This window comes from Pholcus phalangioides, unplaced genomic scaffold, assembly GCF_987345545.1.
Source record: "Pholcus phalangioides strain wild (caught in Gottingen) unplaced genomic scaffold, Ppha-v1.0 ptg000012l_1, whole genome shotgun sequence".
Taxonomy (NCBI): Eukaryota; Metazoa; Arthropoda; class Arachnida; order Araneae; family Pholcidae; genus Pholcus; species Pholcus phalangioides.
The window spans coordinates 14,042,153-14,061,753 of NW_028301605.1; the positions used below are offsets into that span (position 1 = coordinate 14,042,153).

At 39.8% G+C, this 19,601-nt stretch overlaps 1 protein-coding gene across 2 annotated transcripts; it reads right to left on the reverse strand.

Moving 5' to 3' along the window:
- Window positions 1-1,080: 1,080 nt before the first annotated feature.
- LOC149079625 (uncharacterized) lies at window positions 1,081-6,842 on the reverse strand. 2 transcript variants are annotated; one of them, XM_089239975.1, is made up of 3 exons: window positions 6,704-6,842; window positions 6,452-6,565; window positions 1,081-2,101 (listed from the first exon to the last, which is right to left on the reverse strand). In XM_089239975.1, the coding sequence occupies exons 2-3, from the start codon at window positions 6,508-6,510 to the stop codon at window positions 1,312-1,314; spliced, it is 849 nt and encodes a 282-aa protein (XP_089096101.1). In that variant the 5' UTR covers window positions 6,511-6,565; window positions 6,704-6,842; the 3' UTR covers window positions 1,081-1,311. The 2 variants fall into 2 exon arrangements, with proteins under 2 accessions (XP_089096101.1, XP_089096100.1); XM_089239974.1 differs by lacking the exon at window positions 6,704-6,842 and having other exon boundaries at window positions 6,452-6,694.
- Between the last annotated feature and the right edge of the window lie 12,759 nt (window positions 6,843-19,601).

Genomic DNA, 19,601 nt, shown 5'->3' on the forward strand with positions numbered 1-19,601 from the left:
TATTCAATGACTATAGATGGAATGGACTTCTTCAGTGTCGTCACGAGTTTCGCACGGAGGCTTTTTGTTATAGATGGTGTTGGCTAAACGGGGCCATACGTGGACAGTTAGACCTAACTCACGCAAAGCTCACATTGCTGATAATGCCACCAGATGGTGGCTTATCCGATGAGTCTGTCATGCATGAGAGTAATTAATTCAACTTAAAATTTTTTCAAGACCTTAAGTGGAATGTCATATACTTTTTACCTATATCCCCATAATATCTTGCGGCACCCCTCAGCCGATATCGCGACCCCCCATAGGGTGCCGGGGCACACCGTTTGGGAAACACTGGCATAAACTATTATACATATTATGTCAGCATTAAAGAAGTGAGTGACAAACCATTGTAAAGGCTTATACACGTCTGAAACCACGCACACAGACAGAAAATCAATTTTATATTCATAGATTAATTAAACTCCTCATATAATTAAATACTAATTATAAATAATTATTTATGAATTATCAAGTCATGCCTAGCCCTCAGGGCTGATGGTGGAATTACAGACGGACTAGTTAACAGTCTATGAAGGTGTATTTAATGTACGTCAGTAAGTATGTGTTTGATATTGTCAAAGTTTTATCGGGAAATTACAAATTATTAGTTCCAAAAAAAAAATACAGAGAGGAAACATATTTCTGGGATAAATAAAGTTTTTAGAGTTCAAAGGAAACTCTTGGCTCAAAGTAATATTAATTCACGACGAGAATATTCCCGGCTTCAGTGAGGAATTTGTCCAGGACTGGTTTCTTTTAACTTTCTTTGAGCAGCACTTCGCAAACTCGAACACGTGATTATACGACCCGTCTCGGAAGCCCTCGCGACCCGCGAAGTCTGGGTCGAGACCTAAAGGTTTAGAACCCCGAACCAAACTATTCTTGGGGACCCGCAGATGACCCATGATCTGGACAAGGCAGTAGCGGGTGATGAAGGTTTGAGAATCAAACCACGTGCTATAAGAGGTTAGAATTTAAATGTTAAGAGCAAAATTCCTTTGAACGTAATAATATTAATACATATAAATAAATAATATTTTAATTTCATTGATTTTTTTTTGAAAAATTTTTCTTATTTAAACATGGAAGTTCCAAATGTTCAAAACAAAACGTATACATTATACTTCAAAACTTGCTTCATGTTATAGATGCTCATTGAAACCGTGTGCCGATGAATGGTTCTAACACAGAAGTGGGTTGCGTCGCGACCTTCACGAACGATACTTACCACCACGCATTACTTTTGAAGGTCACAGTCGTGTTGCAGAGTTAATTGTAGCGGGAAAATGTTTGGATCTGACGTATTATCATGTTGACTTCTTGAAAGGTATTGAAACATACTATAAATAATAGCGAACATATAAAAAAAAGCAACATCTTCAATTTGACGCTTGTGGTGAAAAACACCGATGTTCTGCGGAGTTTGCTCATTCTCCTTGGGATAGCATGGTCCAATGTCTGGCAAGGAGCCAACTTCAACCATTTACCGAATTCATTCCGCGCGTAAAGTTCGCCATCGGCGTCATGGACGTAAAGGGCGACATCCGCGTAACTCTTTGTGCTGGTCCTTTCGATGTTGGTTTTGTAATACAGAACTTTGGCCTTGATGACTTTCTGAATCAGCTCTGCGCAGTTTCTGACCTCGTCCACGTCGGTGAAGTCTCTGGTGTAGCATTTGATGACCCCGGACGTGGGTTTCTCACCGGCGTCAGACGAATCCACGCCCTTGATGGAGGTCGAGCAACTGGCTCCTATTATACGTCGGAATAATACTTTCATTTTGATGAATCCCCAGGTTTCGTCCAGCTCCGTGAGTTTCAAGCAGTCCCCATTGTCCACTTGGCTGCAGATGATTACCCACTTCCCGGCTTTGGCGTCGTGTTTCGGAATGCGTCCGACACTAACCTGCGTCACGTCGTTCCTCTCTGATGGGACATCATTCAGGAACACTTTACCAAAAAACGTAAAAATTAGTTCCAAGAAATTCCACGATTTCGTAGCCATCCTGCGCAACCTGTCCTTCATCCTGTGTATTTGCTCCGAAATCCCGTGTGTGCACCTACGTAAGAGAGGAGGGGAAAAACAGAAACTATATATAATTGTGGTTTATTACATTTCACCAAAAGTACCCGAAAAGAGTATTTAGTTTGATTCTGAAAAATCGAAAATGAAGTTGAATGTGAAAAAATAATCATCAAAAAACAGTCAAAATTGTTCCGTGATAGTCGAAACTCCCCAAAAATGAAAGAAAACATACATTTTAACCCCTTAACGTACAAGCTTTTTTCAACAAATTGATGACCTGTATTTTAATTATCGGCGATAAATCTAAAAAAAACTGGTTTCCTTTTTCGTGTGTTAGAAATGGAAGGGGGGGGGGGAACAGAATATATTGGATTTTACCTTCAGCATTCCGTTGTCCCCCCTTTCTCATCATCCTCTATATGTTCTCTTTCTCTCTTGTGTACATATATATGTCATGACCGAAATCGGACGGTTCGCTCATTGGCCAACTTCATTGTAAATTGGCACCGGCCAATGTTTGAATTGCGGGCTTTGGACAGCCAGTTCGCGAAGCCGCTGTGGTGGTCGAGTGGTAATAGTGACGAATTCACTTCGCGAGGACCCGGGATCGAACCCCACCGTCGCTGCAGTGGGTGGTCGGGTGAAGTTGGTTTTCTGTTGCTCCCAGCTTGGAAGCGCTGAATGCGAGCCAATCTGCCGGCTAAAAAAAATCTCGCCACAGAGAGCAGCAGGCCTACAACGAAAAGCGTTTACACAGAAGCAAACTTCACGCCAGGTTTCACTACATGTACATTCCAACATGTACCAATTCGTTAGAGGTTCCGCAGAGGAATATCGAGGGACATAGGCAAGGTGCATGTGCTGTACAGTAATAGTAGTAGCCAGTTCACGAAGTGATTGGAAATCCTTGGCCGAAGTCCGATTACGAAAGACATGATTCGACGTCATCGCCATTTGGCGTATTTTCTCGTGATAATTATGTCCTATTATAGATAACACTGGGGGAACAAAAATTTTTGTTGCATTTATACAAGCACCTGATCTTACCTGATTCGAGTATGCCGATTTCAAATCTGAACTTGGTTTTTTCCTGTAAGCTCTAGATTTTTTTCATTTTTAGTTGTTTTTTTTTTTTTTAATTTATTCTTCCTGACAATTTGCAGACAAGAATTTGCGCTTATACTTCTTGCGTTTCTAGACTTCATGAGAGAAATCGCGTTGGATGCTCCAGAAGTAGTCCGCTATCCTATTTTTGTCTCAGCCGCCTAGGGTAGCGCACTTCCATCTTCGTGAAATCTTGATGAAAGCGCTCTCCCTGTTCATCACTCACAGCCCCAAAGGCTCTTAGGGAATTGATCAAGGTGACTAAACAAGAAATGAAGCTTTGCACTCATGTTTGCACTCGAGCTCACGAAAACCAACAGCATTCTAATAACCAGAATATCATATTTATCTGCCTTTCTGTTACCAAGAAAGTTTTGTATAACCGCCTTAAGAGACATCCGCACACACACGCGCGCGCGCTTACTTCCTCTTTCCATTCATCTTCGTGACAAATTCGGGATCATGCACGAGGGCATGAATATGAGGTCCATCGAACGCAGCTGCTTTGATCTTCTCGAAACACAAAGCAGGAAAAGAAGAAACTATATGTTGAAAACATTTCATCATCAACATTTTTCAATGCCTTGACAAACTGCTTCTATCAATACAAGCTTGAGGTGAAGTGAAGGGGGGGGGGGGGGAACGATCATCTCTCGGCTGACAATTGGATCACTCACAACGCTTGGCATGTCTGCTTCCAGGGTTTTACGGACAGGCCATTCACTCTGGGTCCAGTGTTTGTCTCGAGCTCGGCTGCCCCCACATGCTAACAAAGTCTGGAAATTTTGTGAATCCTTTCTGGTGGTCAAGTGGGATGTTGACCATTTTCAGGTCTATACAAATGATCCATCCAATTATGTGCAACTAATCTGCAACAAATAAGATAGGGTAACCCAAGTTACTTCGTCCCATCCCTGGGGATATACGATATTATCTGTAAATCGGACGCCGCAAACCTAATCCAGCCCAGCACTAGAAGAATTGGGCTGGGGCGACTTACTCCAGTGTATAAATTTAATCTATTTCCCTTCCCATCGTTGGCTCCCACTCCACCTCGTGACGGAAGAGAGATGTTTGCTTTATTAAAATCACCCGCTTTACAAATATTTACATAGCGGATTAACAATACGTTGTTAACAAATTAAAAATTTATTTACAACTTTTTACAAAGAAACAACCTATTTTGTGGGTAAGTCTATTATAATTACAGACAGCAATACAACTGTATTTAATAATTAGTGTTAACTATCAATTTTTCAGTCTCTCTTTTGTACAATCTACAGCCCGTTCCGGAACATGAGTGATTTATATCAACTTTTTCTTTTCTATTTTTATTGTACTCAGTACAATTCACACAATGTCTTTGTTCTTTACAGTTTACTTTTTAATGGTCCTTCATTCCACAATTTTTCCACCTTTCTTCTAGTTCACAGTTTTTAGCTATATGGCCAAACCTCCAACACCTAAAGCATTGTGAGGATCTCAAATATTCTGCTAGTCTATATTTTTTCCATCCGAAATAAACAGCCCCATCCTGCATTAGTTTTTCGAATTCTTTTGATCGAACCTGTATGATCCAATTGACTCCTTTAGTAGCTTCATAATTTGACACGATTTTTATTCTATCTTTATCAGGTCCTAAGTTTTCTGTTATCGCTATTAATAAGTCTTGTTCCGACACCAATTCATCAACTGGCTAGGGTAAAGCAGGTCAACAAGCTAGGGTAAGTCGTTAGTCTGGGACATTTGGCCATTTAATCGGTATACAGAGTGTATAAATGTCCTTAGACACCCTTTATCTTTTGAACCGTTGGTTATAGAAGCATACTTTCAATAAGAAAATTTATCCAAATAACATGTCCATCTTAGATATATTATCTTAGATACATTTATATTACTAGGGGACGTATCGAGATACAAAATTTAGTTTTTTATACGGTCCCCCCTATCTTCTAACTTCTAATTAGGAAGATATTGCCCTGTCTCTCCCGATCCCAACAAAATAAAATCCAAGTTTCTAAGTGCAATACTCATTGAGATATTCGAATTCAAAAACCGAGGAAATTTGGGGAGAAAAACAGCTTTGAATGCAGGTAAAACGGTGGTCGGAACTATTTTATTCCATAAATCTCTCTCCCACAGTCTCATCATGATATCCTAAAAATTTGACAGTATTTGGATAAGCAGTTTTTGGGGGAAAATACTCAGAGTATACACGGGAACTTTAATTATAATCACCTTGTATAACTTGTCTTTCGAGGAATCTTATATCAACAAGTGCAGACAGGGACGGGCTTACGTATTTTGGGCCCCCCGGTGACAAAACAGCTTTGCGGCTCTCTAAAACAGAGAGCTTCCAATCCCCCACTGTCCATGAACACCTCCAGGTGCACTCCAGGTTTACATCGGCACCCGAGAATGAATACGAAACTGCTATTTCATGGTCGTAAAAAAAAAAAAATCCATTCGATAATAAATTAGGCCGATAGTGCGCACTGTTCAGATAATCAGCTAAAAAAATTGTGAGTGTGCCTTTAGGCACTTGACGGTCTACCCAAGGCCACAACTAGATACTCTTTCAGCCGGGCAAACATGCATTACGACTCCCGTGCGCCGTACGTGTAATTTTTAATTTTAAAAGATTTATTTAGCAATTAAACACAAATTGGCTATTTTAGCACAACTGATTATATTACCCGGTATGGTCCGGCGCCCGGGACAGACACTAGATGCCTAGATGCTGCATTATTCTCCTGGCTTGGGGGTTCTATTAAAACTCTATAGTCCAGAGGGATCGATGCCTGAATTTTAGAGGACTGGGCAGGTGCCCCCCCCCCCCCCCATTGATCTTTGGCAGTTCACCGCAGTGAATTTATATTGTGAGAAAAAACAAATAGCAATAAGAATCGTCTCGGTCCGGGTCGAATCAAGCTATAGCTCTGTCAGCCCCCATCCTTGTGCGGGGGGAGGGGGGGAGGAACAATGTATCTTGGACATAATTCTAACGCTTTGTTAATATTAAATCAAACGAAAAGAACGTTAAAGTCACACACGAAATATAAGCAAAGTGTTTTTATCCAGTTTTGCGGCCGCATCCTTCGCACCTGCCCAAGTCCGGCCCTGAGTGGAGATGGCATAAGGAATTGTAATATTCAATACAAAGAACGTTGCTTATTTTTAGCAAAATAATTACCAATTATTGCTCAAAACGGCCAAAATATTCTATCCATTATAAAAAGAAATAATAATAATAACAATAATAAATAATTAGAAAAATCACCAATTAACAGCAGAAGATAGGCTGGATGTGAATTCCAACTCATTTGAATTCTGCTCCATTTGAATTCTGATCTCCTACAGAAAATCACAGAACGCAGTTGATGGGAACGTATTTCTGAAAAACAACAACAACAAAAATTTCTAATTGTAGTCTTAAAAAAATTAGGCACATATTATTTTTCTAATGAAAGATGATGAATTCCAATGATCTTTTGGTGAAAACGAGACGTTTTCTATCAAAAACATTTCGTACTTTTAGCCCGATAAATTTCAGTTTCTCCGTTACATGTATATCTCCAAGAAAGATAACTCAGCACGGAGCTATGTAGTTTTTTAACTTCTTTGATAACTCAGAATGAAAACAATTGAAACCACACCAGCATAGATTAACTACTGTCTTATTGTTATTCAAAACGGGAAAAAAACCCACTCTCCATTCTTTGTATATTTTCTCTTTTATCTAATCAAAAAGAAAAGCGATTGCATTTTTAGTTTCAGTTTCAGTCCCATGAAATGTAAGGGAACCATTGTTGCGCTGCCATCTGTTACTGACCGTTCAAGTATTACGTCATCATCGATGGGCGGTGGGGAGTTTCCGATTTGCTGACTTTTGATGACAAGAGGGATTGGGGGGTTTGGATAATGCTTACGTCATCAACCACCTTTTATGAAAATATGAAATATTTTTAATGGCATCTCACTCGGTGCGCCAAAAACGAGAAAAATCTTTGGATAGTTTGTGTGGGCACACACAATTGAAGTAACATCCCCCTATTGATAAGTACCCTACAGAGCCACTTTGGTGATCTCAATAGTTCGCGTATCCAAGTGATCTGGAAATGTGTCCGGGCCGCTTGAGTGCTCTAGAACTGTGCCATGCATCACTTAAATAATCTGAGAATGTGCCGCGGATAATTTGAGTGATGTAGAACCGCACTGGGGGCCAGTTAAGTGCTCTAAAACTACGCCACATGTTACTCAAGGGATCTCTAAATGTGTCACGGATCGCTTAAGTGTTCTGGAACTGTGTCTCGGGTCATTTAAGTGATCTGAAAATGTGCCACGGGCCGCTTAAATGTTCTGGAATTGTACCACGGGACACTTAAGCGATCTGTAAATGTGCCGCTTAGTTCATTTTTACAAAATTAGGTTTGAAGAGGGCAGACCACATCAAGTAACCCCCAGGGCCATATTTGGTCCACGGGCCCAGGAATTTTAAGTGATTTATCATTATATGGCTTAGAGGGTGGATCGCTATGAATTTATTAAAGATAAATTTTGAGCTCATAGCCTTCAAATAACATTGAAATCAACAGAAATCGATTATAATAACATATAAAGGTATTTTTTCTTCCGAAATTTCAATTTTAAAAAAATTATTTTTTTTTTCATTAAAAAAATAAATTTTTGATCGTGGGAAGGGGGCACGAGAGAGAGCCCCCCCCCCCCCGTGTACGCCTCTGATCCCACCAATATGCGTTAGATTTCAGAGGGGCAGAGCTGATGACGAAATTTTGCTGACAAGGGGAGGGGGGTCAGCGTCTTGCTTACTTTTGCTGACGGGGGGGGGGGTCAAAAACGGCTAAAAATTTGCTTACGTAATACTTGAACGGCCCCTTACAGATTAAGCCGGGTTTTCCTAGGAGTAAAACTTTTGTGTGCAGCGTGAAAACGCTCATTGGTTTCTTTTGACCAATCAGCATTTTTACGCTGCGCGAGCTATAGAAACCTGCTCCTAGGAAAACCCGCACTAAAATAAGACGCTCGTAGACTTCAAGAAGTCCATTTTCAGTCAGTCAGTCAGTCTGCTTTAGGCGCAAATTGAGCCGCGTGCAGCGTTCGCGAGTGCGCCAGACTCGTACCACGTTGAGTTGCCTCTTTCTCCTCCTTGTCTCGCTGCCCGAGTATGTGAGGAGCAGAACAAAATAGTACATTTGCTTTCGACGCTCGCTGGTACCTCTTCTCTCGCATCCCCAGTATGTGTTCGGCCTAAGACGCCTTCATATACGTGTATAAAGGGGTTCTAGGCCGGAACCAGAGCGCGATGACGACAGTGGGATGCGTACATGTATATTAATATATTGGAACGCAGCTCATTCTTTAACTCTTCCTCAGACCCAGAGTAGATGAGCATTTCCGGAAGGAAACGATTTCGGGGACCCGGAGTCTTGGCACTTTGGAGGCTCCTGGAGCTAGGATATTATACAGGGTCTTAATAATTAATTAAAGATCCACTTTGTGAAATAGCCATAAAAGGAAACCTACTGAACAAAATGTTATCACAAATTTTTTAATAATTTACAGGAGTTTGTGGGATTAAATTTTCCTCAAAAAAAAAGAAAGTTCAAAAACTTACTACCAGCAGAAATTGGCGCTGTATACAATATTGTTAAACGAAATAAAACAGTTCCGTTGCATTCTCCTAAAGTCGCCGTTTGGTGTGGTATGACAGCTAGTGTCCATAATTGGACCATTTTTCTTTGAAGAGCAAGGGGCAGTTGGGGTCCCTTGACAAGCACTGTGACTGCTGCTACGTTAAAGTCGATCTTAAGACGTTTCGTGATACCTGAACTTCAGCAACGTGGCATTTTAGACACCACGATTTTTATGCATTGTCGCCAGCTCGCATTGGTACATGTGTCAAACAGTTACTTCAGCACCATTTTACGGATAACCGGATAATAAGCCGAACACTCCCCCCCCCCCTTTCTTGGCCACCCAGGTCACCAGACCTCTTTCTTTTTTTAGGGAAATCGAATCCCTTGAGACCTCCTGTAAACTATTACCAAGTCTGATAACATTTTGTTCAGTAGTTTTCCTTTTTATGGCCATTTCAAAGTGGAACTTTAATTAAAGAGACTGTAATACAGTCTTTATAATTAAAGTTCCACTTTACAGACGGTCTGTATATTGCTCAGGAAAGTTGGCATTGAAATGAATACATAACTTATTAAAATATAAAGCGCAGCAATGCTGAAAAATATCTATTAAAATACCGTATATAAAAACATTGATGTTTGATTGATGACAATTCGAAATTAGTGAATACTGTAATTGAAAAATTATTGAAAATTCAGATTTTTCGGATAAATTTTTCCCTGATTGATGAAATATCATAAGTAATGGAAATTCAGAAATAAAGTAAAATTATTCTGTAATTTAACAAAAATTAATAAGAAGATTATGTAAAATAATTTACATAAATTAATAAAATTTGAAGATGGATCACACTATTCTTGCACAATTCTGTACAACTTTATGGAAAAAAAAAAAAGCAAATTAAAGAGGCGAACCTTCAAAACGAAATGAAATCGTGTAGACCAGCGGTTCTCAACCGGTGCTCCGCGGAGCCCTTGGCGCTCCCAGGTGCAACTTGTGCACTCTACAGGGGCTCCGCTGCCGCTCGAGGAAAGTAAAAAAAAACTGTAAAATTAAAAAAAATAATTATAAATACTTTTAAATACACTGGTGTAAGAAATTGAGAGAATTTGCAGACTTGGTCGATTATCTCTAGAACTACTGTACCGATTTTGATGAAATTTGATATGTACATACATTGATACAATACAAAACAAATAACCATTCAATAATTGTAATACTCACGCATGATCGTGCGTAACACTCGTTGGAGTCGGAAGGTATGAAACAGCGGTTGCGGAATAAACAAAAAAATGGGTTAATAGATGGGTTAATAGGGGGGTATGGTCCCCTCTTACAGATATACAGGTCTCGCAGCTTGATTTCCTACTTGAAATAAGGCAGTTTATCATTTCCTGTGGCAATTGGCCCCACTCGTTCAGCAACGCTGTTTTCATTCCCTGGATGGTTACTCTGGATGGTTACCTGGATGGTCCCCTCCATTACTCCTGGAGGGGGGTTGCAAGTTGCTATTGCCCTCCCCAGAGTGTCCCAGACATGCTCTATAGGGTTAAGGTCTGGAGATCTGGCTGGCCAATCCATCCGGCGAATATCCTCACTCTCTAGAAAATCGTCGAGCAGAAGAGCTCTATGTGGCCTCGCGTTATCGTCCATTAAAATGAACTCGGGGCCAACTGCACCCCTGAAAAGGCGAACATAGGGCTCCAAGACCTCATCCCTATACCTCACACCAGTCACAGTGCCTCTTTCAAAGACATGGAGAGGTGTGCAGCCATCCAACATGATGCCTGCCCAGACCATTAAACCTCCTCCGCCATAATGGTCGATTTCGCGGACACTGGAGGGTATGTAGCGGGTCCCTGGTTCTCTCCATATGAACGTACGGCGAGAATCGGTGCTTAGGCTGAACTGGGACTCATCGGTGAAGAGAACGGCCGCCCATTGATCCATACACCAATCTCTATGCTCTCTGCACCATGATAAACGGATTCTCTTGTCCGTAGAAATGAGCGGGACGCAAACAGCAGGTCTTCTTGCAAACAACGCTCTCTCATGAAGTCTTTTGGAAACAGTCACCCTTGATACACGGGTTCCTGTGGCTGCATACAAGTCACGAGAGAGCTGAGAAGCTGTAGCACTCCTGTTACGCCTCGCTATAATCGACAAATGGCGATCTTCTCTGGCCGTCGTGGCTCTTGGACGACCTTGCCCAGGCTTTCTCTCGATGGATCCGGTATCCTGGAACTGTTTCCGTAAGTGACACATGACGCTGGGCGTTAAATTGAACTCTCTACAAATCTGGACTTGAGATTGGCCTGCTTCTGGCCTTCCCTTAATTCGCCAAATCATTCCATCATCTAAACGTTGGTGGTTACTCATTTTTACTGTTACAATTTGAAATTAACCGATTGCTGCAAAATAACACCAACAAATTTGCCGAGGTGTGTTAGCGAACGAAATGCGTCTTAACTTACGCGCGCTTATAAAGCCTGTTTCTCTACTGGCTCCGCCTACGCTTACGTATTTGACGTACAAGATTTGCATTTTTGTCTAGAAGCAGTGGTTTTACATTCAGTTCAGTTCTTTTCATGAAATTCGATAAAATATACAAATTCTCTTAATTTATTTCACCAGTGTACACAGGGATTAATCGTAACCATAGTCAAACGTCTCATAAATGTGAAATTTTGTCATAAAACTAAGAGTGAGGCACGAATCCCCTTGCGCACAAGTGGAATTTTAAGGCATTTACGCACAAACGAACCCCTCTCTTGGTCATTTTTCCTTTTTTCTCCCCACCCTTTCTTCCTTTTGTTTCCTTCCTAAATTTATAAAAGTAAAAAGGACATAATCATTATAAAAAGGACTGTTTTCAGATCAAATTGCAAAAGTTCAATTACTTTAACGTGCGTTACGTGGGAATGTGCGTGTACGTGTAGTGCAACCTGACGAAACAAACTTTACGTCAGGTTGCACTACACGTACACGCACATTCCCGCATGTACCGATTCGTTGGGGGGTTCCGCGGGGGGGGGGGGGGCATGTGTGGTGTAGCAGTAGTAAGTAGCGGCTCGGGGATCCATGATGTTCTTAAGTCAGCCACCTCGTTGGGCAATTTGCCTGTTGTGGCGTTGTATTTGTATTTGTATTTAGTGAAAAAATATCATATTTTTTTGGTGGGAATACAGTCAACCCCATTATAATGAACTCCAAGAGACCGGAGTAATAGAGAAATTTCGTTACAAGATATTTCAGATTTTTATATTGTTCCTATGTAAACTTATCCGGGGGGTTAGAAAAGTTTTCGGTAAAACGATATTTTTCCCCGTTATAACGGTATTCGTTAAAACGAGAAACGACTATTTCATCTCAAACTATTTTTTTACGTGTATATGCAGGCTGTATGGGTAACAGGGCGTATGGCACTTTACTGGCGAGCCGTTAGTCTTAGAGACATACCCAACTAGAAAAAGTATCCAAATCACGTGTCCAACTCAGATATGTCATTCATGTAGTAAGGGGTTGTATAGTTATAAAATAAAAATGAAAAAAAATTTTTACCGTCCCCGTGTGCCGAAGAACCCAATTAAGAAGTTGTTGCTCGGCCTTTTCCGATGGCAACTAAAATAATTTCACGTTTCTAAATGCAATATTTACCGAGATATGCGAATTCGAATAATTGAGGAAATTTGGGGGGGAAAAAAACAGCATTAAATGCGGGTAAAATGGTTTCCCCTCATTTAATGATTGTTTTTTCCAACTTTCTTCGAATATCTCAGTGAATATTGCACTTAGAAACGATGATTTTTTTTGTTGGAGACCGGGAAACAACTTTCCAATTGGGTTTTGGGGCACAGGGTGTCCGCATAGAAAGTTAACATTTTTATTTTAAAAACTATGTAACCCCTGGCAACATGAATCAAATATCTGAGGTACTTATTACATTATTCGGGTACTTTTTCAAACTGGAAGTATGCCTCTAGGACCAATGGTTCACCATTAAAATGCCATATGCCCCGTTACCTATGCGCCTTGTATATTAAATATAGTACAGACTATTATGTGAAATATTTTGTTGTGTTTAAGCCAACACGCACGTTGCTTCGTTCGCCTGCGAGAGAGCGGCCATTTTACGAACTAAAAAGCCACTTGAAGGCAGCTTGTCATCCAACGAAATATCAGATTTTCACCGTATCGAAATTGAAGTCAACATTCAAGTATTACGTCAGCATCGAGGGGAGGGAGGGGGTTTCGGATTTGCTGACTTTGGGGGGGGGGGGGTTTGAATGTTGCTTAAGTCATCAACCACCCCTTTTTGAAGATATGAAATATTCTAAGCTGCTGACGGGGGAGGGGAGGTCAGTGTTTTGCTGACTTCTGCTGACAAGGGGGGGGGGGGAAAGGGGGTCAAAAATGGCTGAAAATCTGCTTACGTAATACTTAAATGGCCCCTTATTTATATTTTTCGATGGGCTTGAAATCCTGATAATGAATCGTTATTATATTCACATGAACAGTTTTGTCACTGCGTTACGCAATGACAAAATCCGTATATACCGGGTGACTCGAAATGTTACGCCATCCGCCAATAGCAGTTTTTTTTTTTTTTGCCTTGTAGCATTTGCCGCGAATTCACAATGGCACTAACAATTTTAAAAGGGAATTAAAATTAATTTAATACTCTAGAATACTTTAAGAAATTCATTTTTAAAAATATTGTTGGTGCTGCTACCTACTTTCGAAATCAGAAGTGCCTTATGTGGTGATGACGAGAAAAGCTCGGGTATAAAAAACGAAATTCCTCATTCAGCTACGCTCCTTATAAACAAAGCTTATAAACTGACCTGAAAGATCAAAATTCCAGTTCAGTAATTTTTTCAAGACCCAAGGAGACATCCAAAACAAAGTACATACCTCCACACAAGCAGACGACAGGTAAGATCGTAAAAAGTGAATTTTTCCACACTGCACTTTATAGTAATGTGCTGCCATCTAATGTCAAATTTAAAAGTGACTAATGTGGTGATGATGAAGTTCAAAGTGAAAAAAACTATATTCTTTATTCGGCTCAGTTCCTTATAAACAAACTCATAAACTGAACTGGAAATTGAAACTATAAGTTCGGTTATTTTATTTGAGACGTCCAAAACAAAGAGCCTCTTAATGAGCAGACGACAGACAAGAAGTGTGGGCTTCCCTACAAGCTAAGCCCACAAACAGAACTGGAAGTTCGAACTGCCAGTTCAGTTATTTTTTCAGGACACAAGGAGACGCCCAAAACAAGTAACCTGAAGAGAAGCAGACGACATTACTGGTCGGACTTATTACTGGAGGGAGCATCAAGCCACCGCGACTGCAGCGACATCAAATGCAAGGAAATTACGGGACTCGGTGAAAACAAAGTTCCCGCCTGGCGATTTGTCCACAGAAATGTACAGTTCGGTCTCTAAATATTGGGTTTTAAAGATTTAAAAAAAGGATAGAGAGAAGAACTCATCTAAAGGTGAAAAAAGATTAAGTTATTTATTTCATTAATATTGGAATCATTCCTTTCATTAATGTGGAATAATTTCTTTCATCATCTCCTGAATTTTCCTTCATCAATTCTGGATTTTCCTTCATTATTTCTTGAATATTCTTTCATTAATTCTGGAATTATTTCCTTTATTAATTATTATTTCTTTCATTACTTCTGAAATAATTGCTTTCATCAATTCTGGATTTGTTTCTTTCATTTATGCTGAAATTGTTTATTTTATTAATGCTGGAATTATTTGTCATTAATTCTGAAATTATATTTCATTAATTCTGAAATTATATTTCATTAATTCTGAAATTATACTTCATTAATTCTGGAATTGTCTCTTTCATTAATTTCGGAAATATCTCTTTCATTCATTATTTCATGAAGAATTATTCATCATTATTCGATGAAGTGTCAGCAGGTGGACCACGTGCTAATTATTATTAATAATTTATGAATTTTGTAAAATTAATTTAAATGCCATTCCCTCTCAATGGATCGTGCTTGATTACGATCCAGACTATCAACGCGTTCCTGAAATAATGAAAAAATGAGAGTAATAGAAAAAAAAAATTCCCCTTCAAGATTTACATCCGTAACTCGAAAAATTTGTAAGTCGGGGAGCAACTACATAAAAAAGTTTTATAGGGAGCCCCAAAAAAATTTTTTTTTACATTGGGCCGCAAAATTCTCCTAAGGAAAGACCTGTTTTGAATTTAAATGTCTCAGGGAATAATGCAGTTAAAAAAAATGTAATTCGTTTGTTGGGCTCAGAAGAGAAAGAGCAACTACTCTCTAATTGGACGGGGGTGTGGATATCGTATATCATTTTTCATTTTGTGTACACTGTATTTTCATCCTCAAAACTCGTACAGGGTAACTTCTGGTCACATTTTGAGAATTTTATAAATTAGAACCATACCAGTACGACGAACGGTTGATGAGGTAAAAACTGTACCAACACTCCAAGGAGAAACGAAACCTTGAATCTTAGAATGGCCATAATATTACCAATAGGCAGGGCCGCAAGTAGTGGAGGGGGGGGGGGGGGAGAAGCGGGTCTGGTGCCCCGGCCGCATCACAAAAGGAGGCGCAAATTTAACCATTCAACCTATCCTTCAGCATTACGGAGAGTGCCTAAATGAGTAGTTGCCCCGGCTAAACAAGTATCCAGTTGCGGCCCTGCCAATAGGTATCTTATTTCTGACGAATCACCGTTATATATTGGGTATTTTTTCTTTTTAGATACATTCTCAAGTTCGTAATTTACACCTGGTAGCATTTCTTTTACTTCTATAGATCAAACTACACAGTTTGATCAACCGGGGCATTTTTGCTAAATTGTCAGGACACCAAAAAAAGCAGAAAACCGCGATTCTGTTCCGGGAAATACGGGACGTATAGTACACTACAACCATTAGTGGAAGTTCGAGGTTTGTTTCTGTGACTGACAACAAACTGTTTGCAAAGCACTCACATCTAGTGAGTCATCTGACATCATAATAAGCTGAAAGAAATGTATTAGAATTTTATTACTTTTAATGAGGTCACAGTCCCGGTTTATTCTGTTTTTCTGGCTGTTCCGACTTTTCTGCAAAAATTTCCCGGTTTTTCACGTAATTTCAACGAAGCTAATTTGACATTTATTCTTCAAATCAACGATTAAATTTATCTACACAACCCAGAAATGAAATTGCGATAATTACAACTACGAATAAGAATATTTTTTCATACTAGGAGGGCGGGGGGCAAAAGCCCCCCCCCCCCGACGGCTTCGCCGTCCAAACCCATTAAACTTCCCCAAAGGACCTAACTACTCCAGGATGCCACCATAATACACGATGCACCGCAATACGTACGTTATACACGTTGTGTATAACCCAATAATGTATTGGCAATAATAACGTATTGGATAGGCAATACACAATAAGTAATGCACCACTTATGCATCCAATTGATCTACTTGATGCATCGCAATTGGCAAAGTACCATAGTATGCAATGCATTACAATAAGGAATGCACCACTATATGCGGTGAATCTCAACACGCAAAGCACCATTGTCGGCAGTAAAGCACATTACTACCACTATATGCAGCGCACCACAATGAGGAACAGCACAAAACGCAATGCACCACCATCGCCAATAAAGCAAAATAATTAGTAAGTAGTGCAACATGATAAGGAATGCACCACAATACGCAATACAACAATACGCGATGAATCGCAATTGACCAAGTACCATAATATGCAATGCACCACAATACGCGATGAATCGCAATTGGTAAAGTACCATAATATGCAATGCACCACAATACTTAAAAATAAGCGCTGCATTACAATAAGCAATGCATCTGAGTACGCAATGTATCGCATTAAGCAAAGTAAAATAATATGCAATGCACCACAATACGCAATAAGCACTGCGTTGCTATTAGAAGTTACAGCATGCGATGAACTACAATATGGAAGGCGCCAATATTTGCAGTACGCCGCAATATCATTAAAATAAGCAATACATCCCGGGTACTGGAGACGACCGTCTGGAAAACAGCAGAGCAGAGAGTCACTGCACACGAAAGCGTGAGGTTCAAAAATTTGTATGTCTTTCTTACTTTTTCATTAACCCAGATAATTATTATGTGTCGTCAAAATAAATGTTTATTCCGAAGTTGTGGCTCTGTGTAGTGACTCCGCACCCTTCAATACGCAATGCACCACTATTTGCAGTGCACCACAATAAGCAATACAGTATAATATGCAACTCACCACAATACGCAATACGCAATGTATCGCATTAAGCAAAGCACAATAAAGCATTAAGCAATGCACCAAAATACGCCATAAGCACTGCACCAAAATACGCCATAAGCACTGCACACTGCATTACAATAAGCAATACAGAAAAGCCAGACGCACTCCCACGTTAATATTCGAGAGAAACAATAAGCAATAAACGGGAACGTATGCACTACAATTCGTAATGCATAACAGTATGCAACCAATAAAATCAGCAATGCACTGCAATTAACGAAAAGCATCGCAATAAGAAATTCACCACAATACGCAGTACAGCAAAATACGCAATACGGACTGCATTATAATAAGCAAGCAATACAGCATGTGATGCACTAAAACCAGAATTGTACCACTATTTGCAGTGCACTGAAATAAGCAATACAGCACAATAGCAATAATCACTGCATTATATTAAGCAATACAGCACGCAACATAACAATAGCAATGCATCACAATCAGCAATGGACCATATTGCATTGCAACACAATGCATTGATGCATAAACACCACGCAATACACCACAATCAGCAATTTACCATAATGAGCAATACAGCCTAATAGCCGTAGGCACGACATTATAATAAGCAATACGGCACACTACGTACTAAAATACGTTGTTCATAACAATACGCGATGCACCACAATACGCAATAAACCCCAAAACGCAACATCAGAATACGTAATGCACCACAATACGTACTGCATTATAATAAGCAATAAAGCACGCGATGCACTACAACACATGATGCATAACAATTCGCAAAACACACAACAATAAGCAATGCAGCTCAATAAGCAATACAGCTCAATAAGCAATACAGCTCAATAAGCGATACAGCTCAATAAGCAATACAGCGCAATAAGCAATACAGCTCAATAAGCGATACAGCTCAATAAGCAATACAGCGCAATAAGCAATACAGCACTATATATCGCAATAAACTCCATAATACACCGTAACCACTGAAATTCGATAAGAAAGCGATGCACTATAATCAGCGATGCACACTTATTTGCACTGTACCACAATAAGCAATTCAGCCCAATATGCAATGCACCGTAATACGCAATAAGCACTGCATTGCAATGAGAAATCACGTGAGGCACTATAATGCATAACAATACGCAACGCACCACAATCGACAATGCACCACAATCGACAATGCACCACAATAAGCGATACAGCACGATACGCAATACGCACTGCATTATAATAAGCAATACAGCACGTGATGCACCACAATGCGCAATACGCGATGCATGGCACGCAATAATCAATCAATGCATTAGAGTAAGCAATACAGCTCACGATGGACTACAATACGCAATGGACCGAAAATAGCAGTGCACCGCAATATAGCATAAAACGTAATTCACCGCAATACGCGATATATCGCAATAACCGCAATTCACAGCAATACGGGATGTATCGCAATAACTGCAGCACCATAATATACGGAAAAATAAAAAGCACTGCGTTACTACATTACAAATAAGCAGTACATCACGTGATGCGCTGCAATGCGGAATGCACCATTATTTGCAATGCCTACAATAAGAAATAAAAAATAAAGCACATAAAACACGCAATGCACCACCATTGGCGATTCAGTACAATAATCAATGCACCAACCATCATAAGTTAATTGAGTGCACAGTGCACCCTATTTACTCAGGGCACCATAAAAAGCAATGCACTACTCTATATTCAGGGCACTAATGCACCACCAATACAATACAATACTTATTGTACCACCATCGGCAATACAGCACAATAACTAGTGCACCCCATATTCAAAGCACCGCAATAAACAATGTGCTACTATATTTAGTGCACCACATTAAGCAATACACCACCATTGCGATAAGAAAAACAACCCAATGCGTAATGTACCGCAATCGGCAATACAGAACAATAAGAAATACACCTCCACCATAGGCAATACAGGACAATAAGCAATGCACCACAGTATCCAGTGCACCAAAATACGCAATGAACCCCCAATACACCACAAGCACTGCATTAGGCTTATGACTCGTGCATATGCAGCAATATAAGTAGTGCACCGTGGTAAGTAATGCACAATAGTGTAATAGTAAGTAATGCACAAAATACGCAATACAGCACAATACGTTGTGCATCGCAATAGGCAAAGCACCATAATATGCAACGCACCACAATACATAATAATCAGCATGCATTACGATAAGCAAAAGCTACACTCACTAATCATAAAATAAGCAATGCAGCATCGAAATACAGCACATTCCATTGCATAGAAACGGGCCCTTTTCGGGTATGTGATTTTATATTACAGAGTAGAGATATTTGTCATGGTTTCTTTTTTTTTCAATTCATTACAATTTGAAACGACTATTCATTTTCCTCGATATACTGTATTATCAGGATAGAATAATATTGTCTTTTACTACTTTTTAGGCATTGGACCG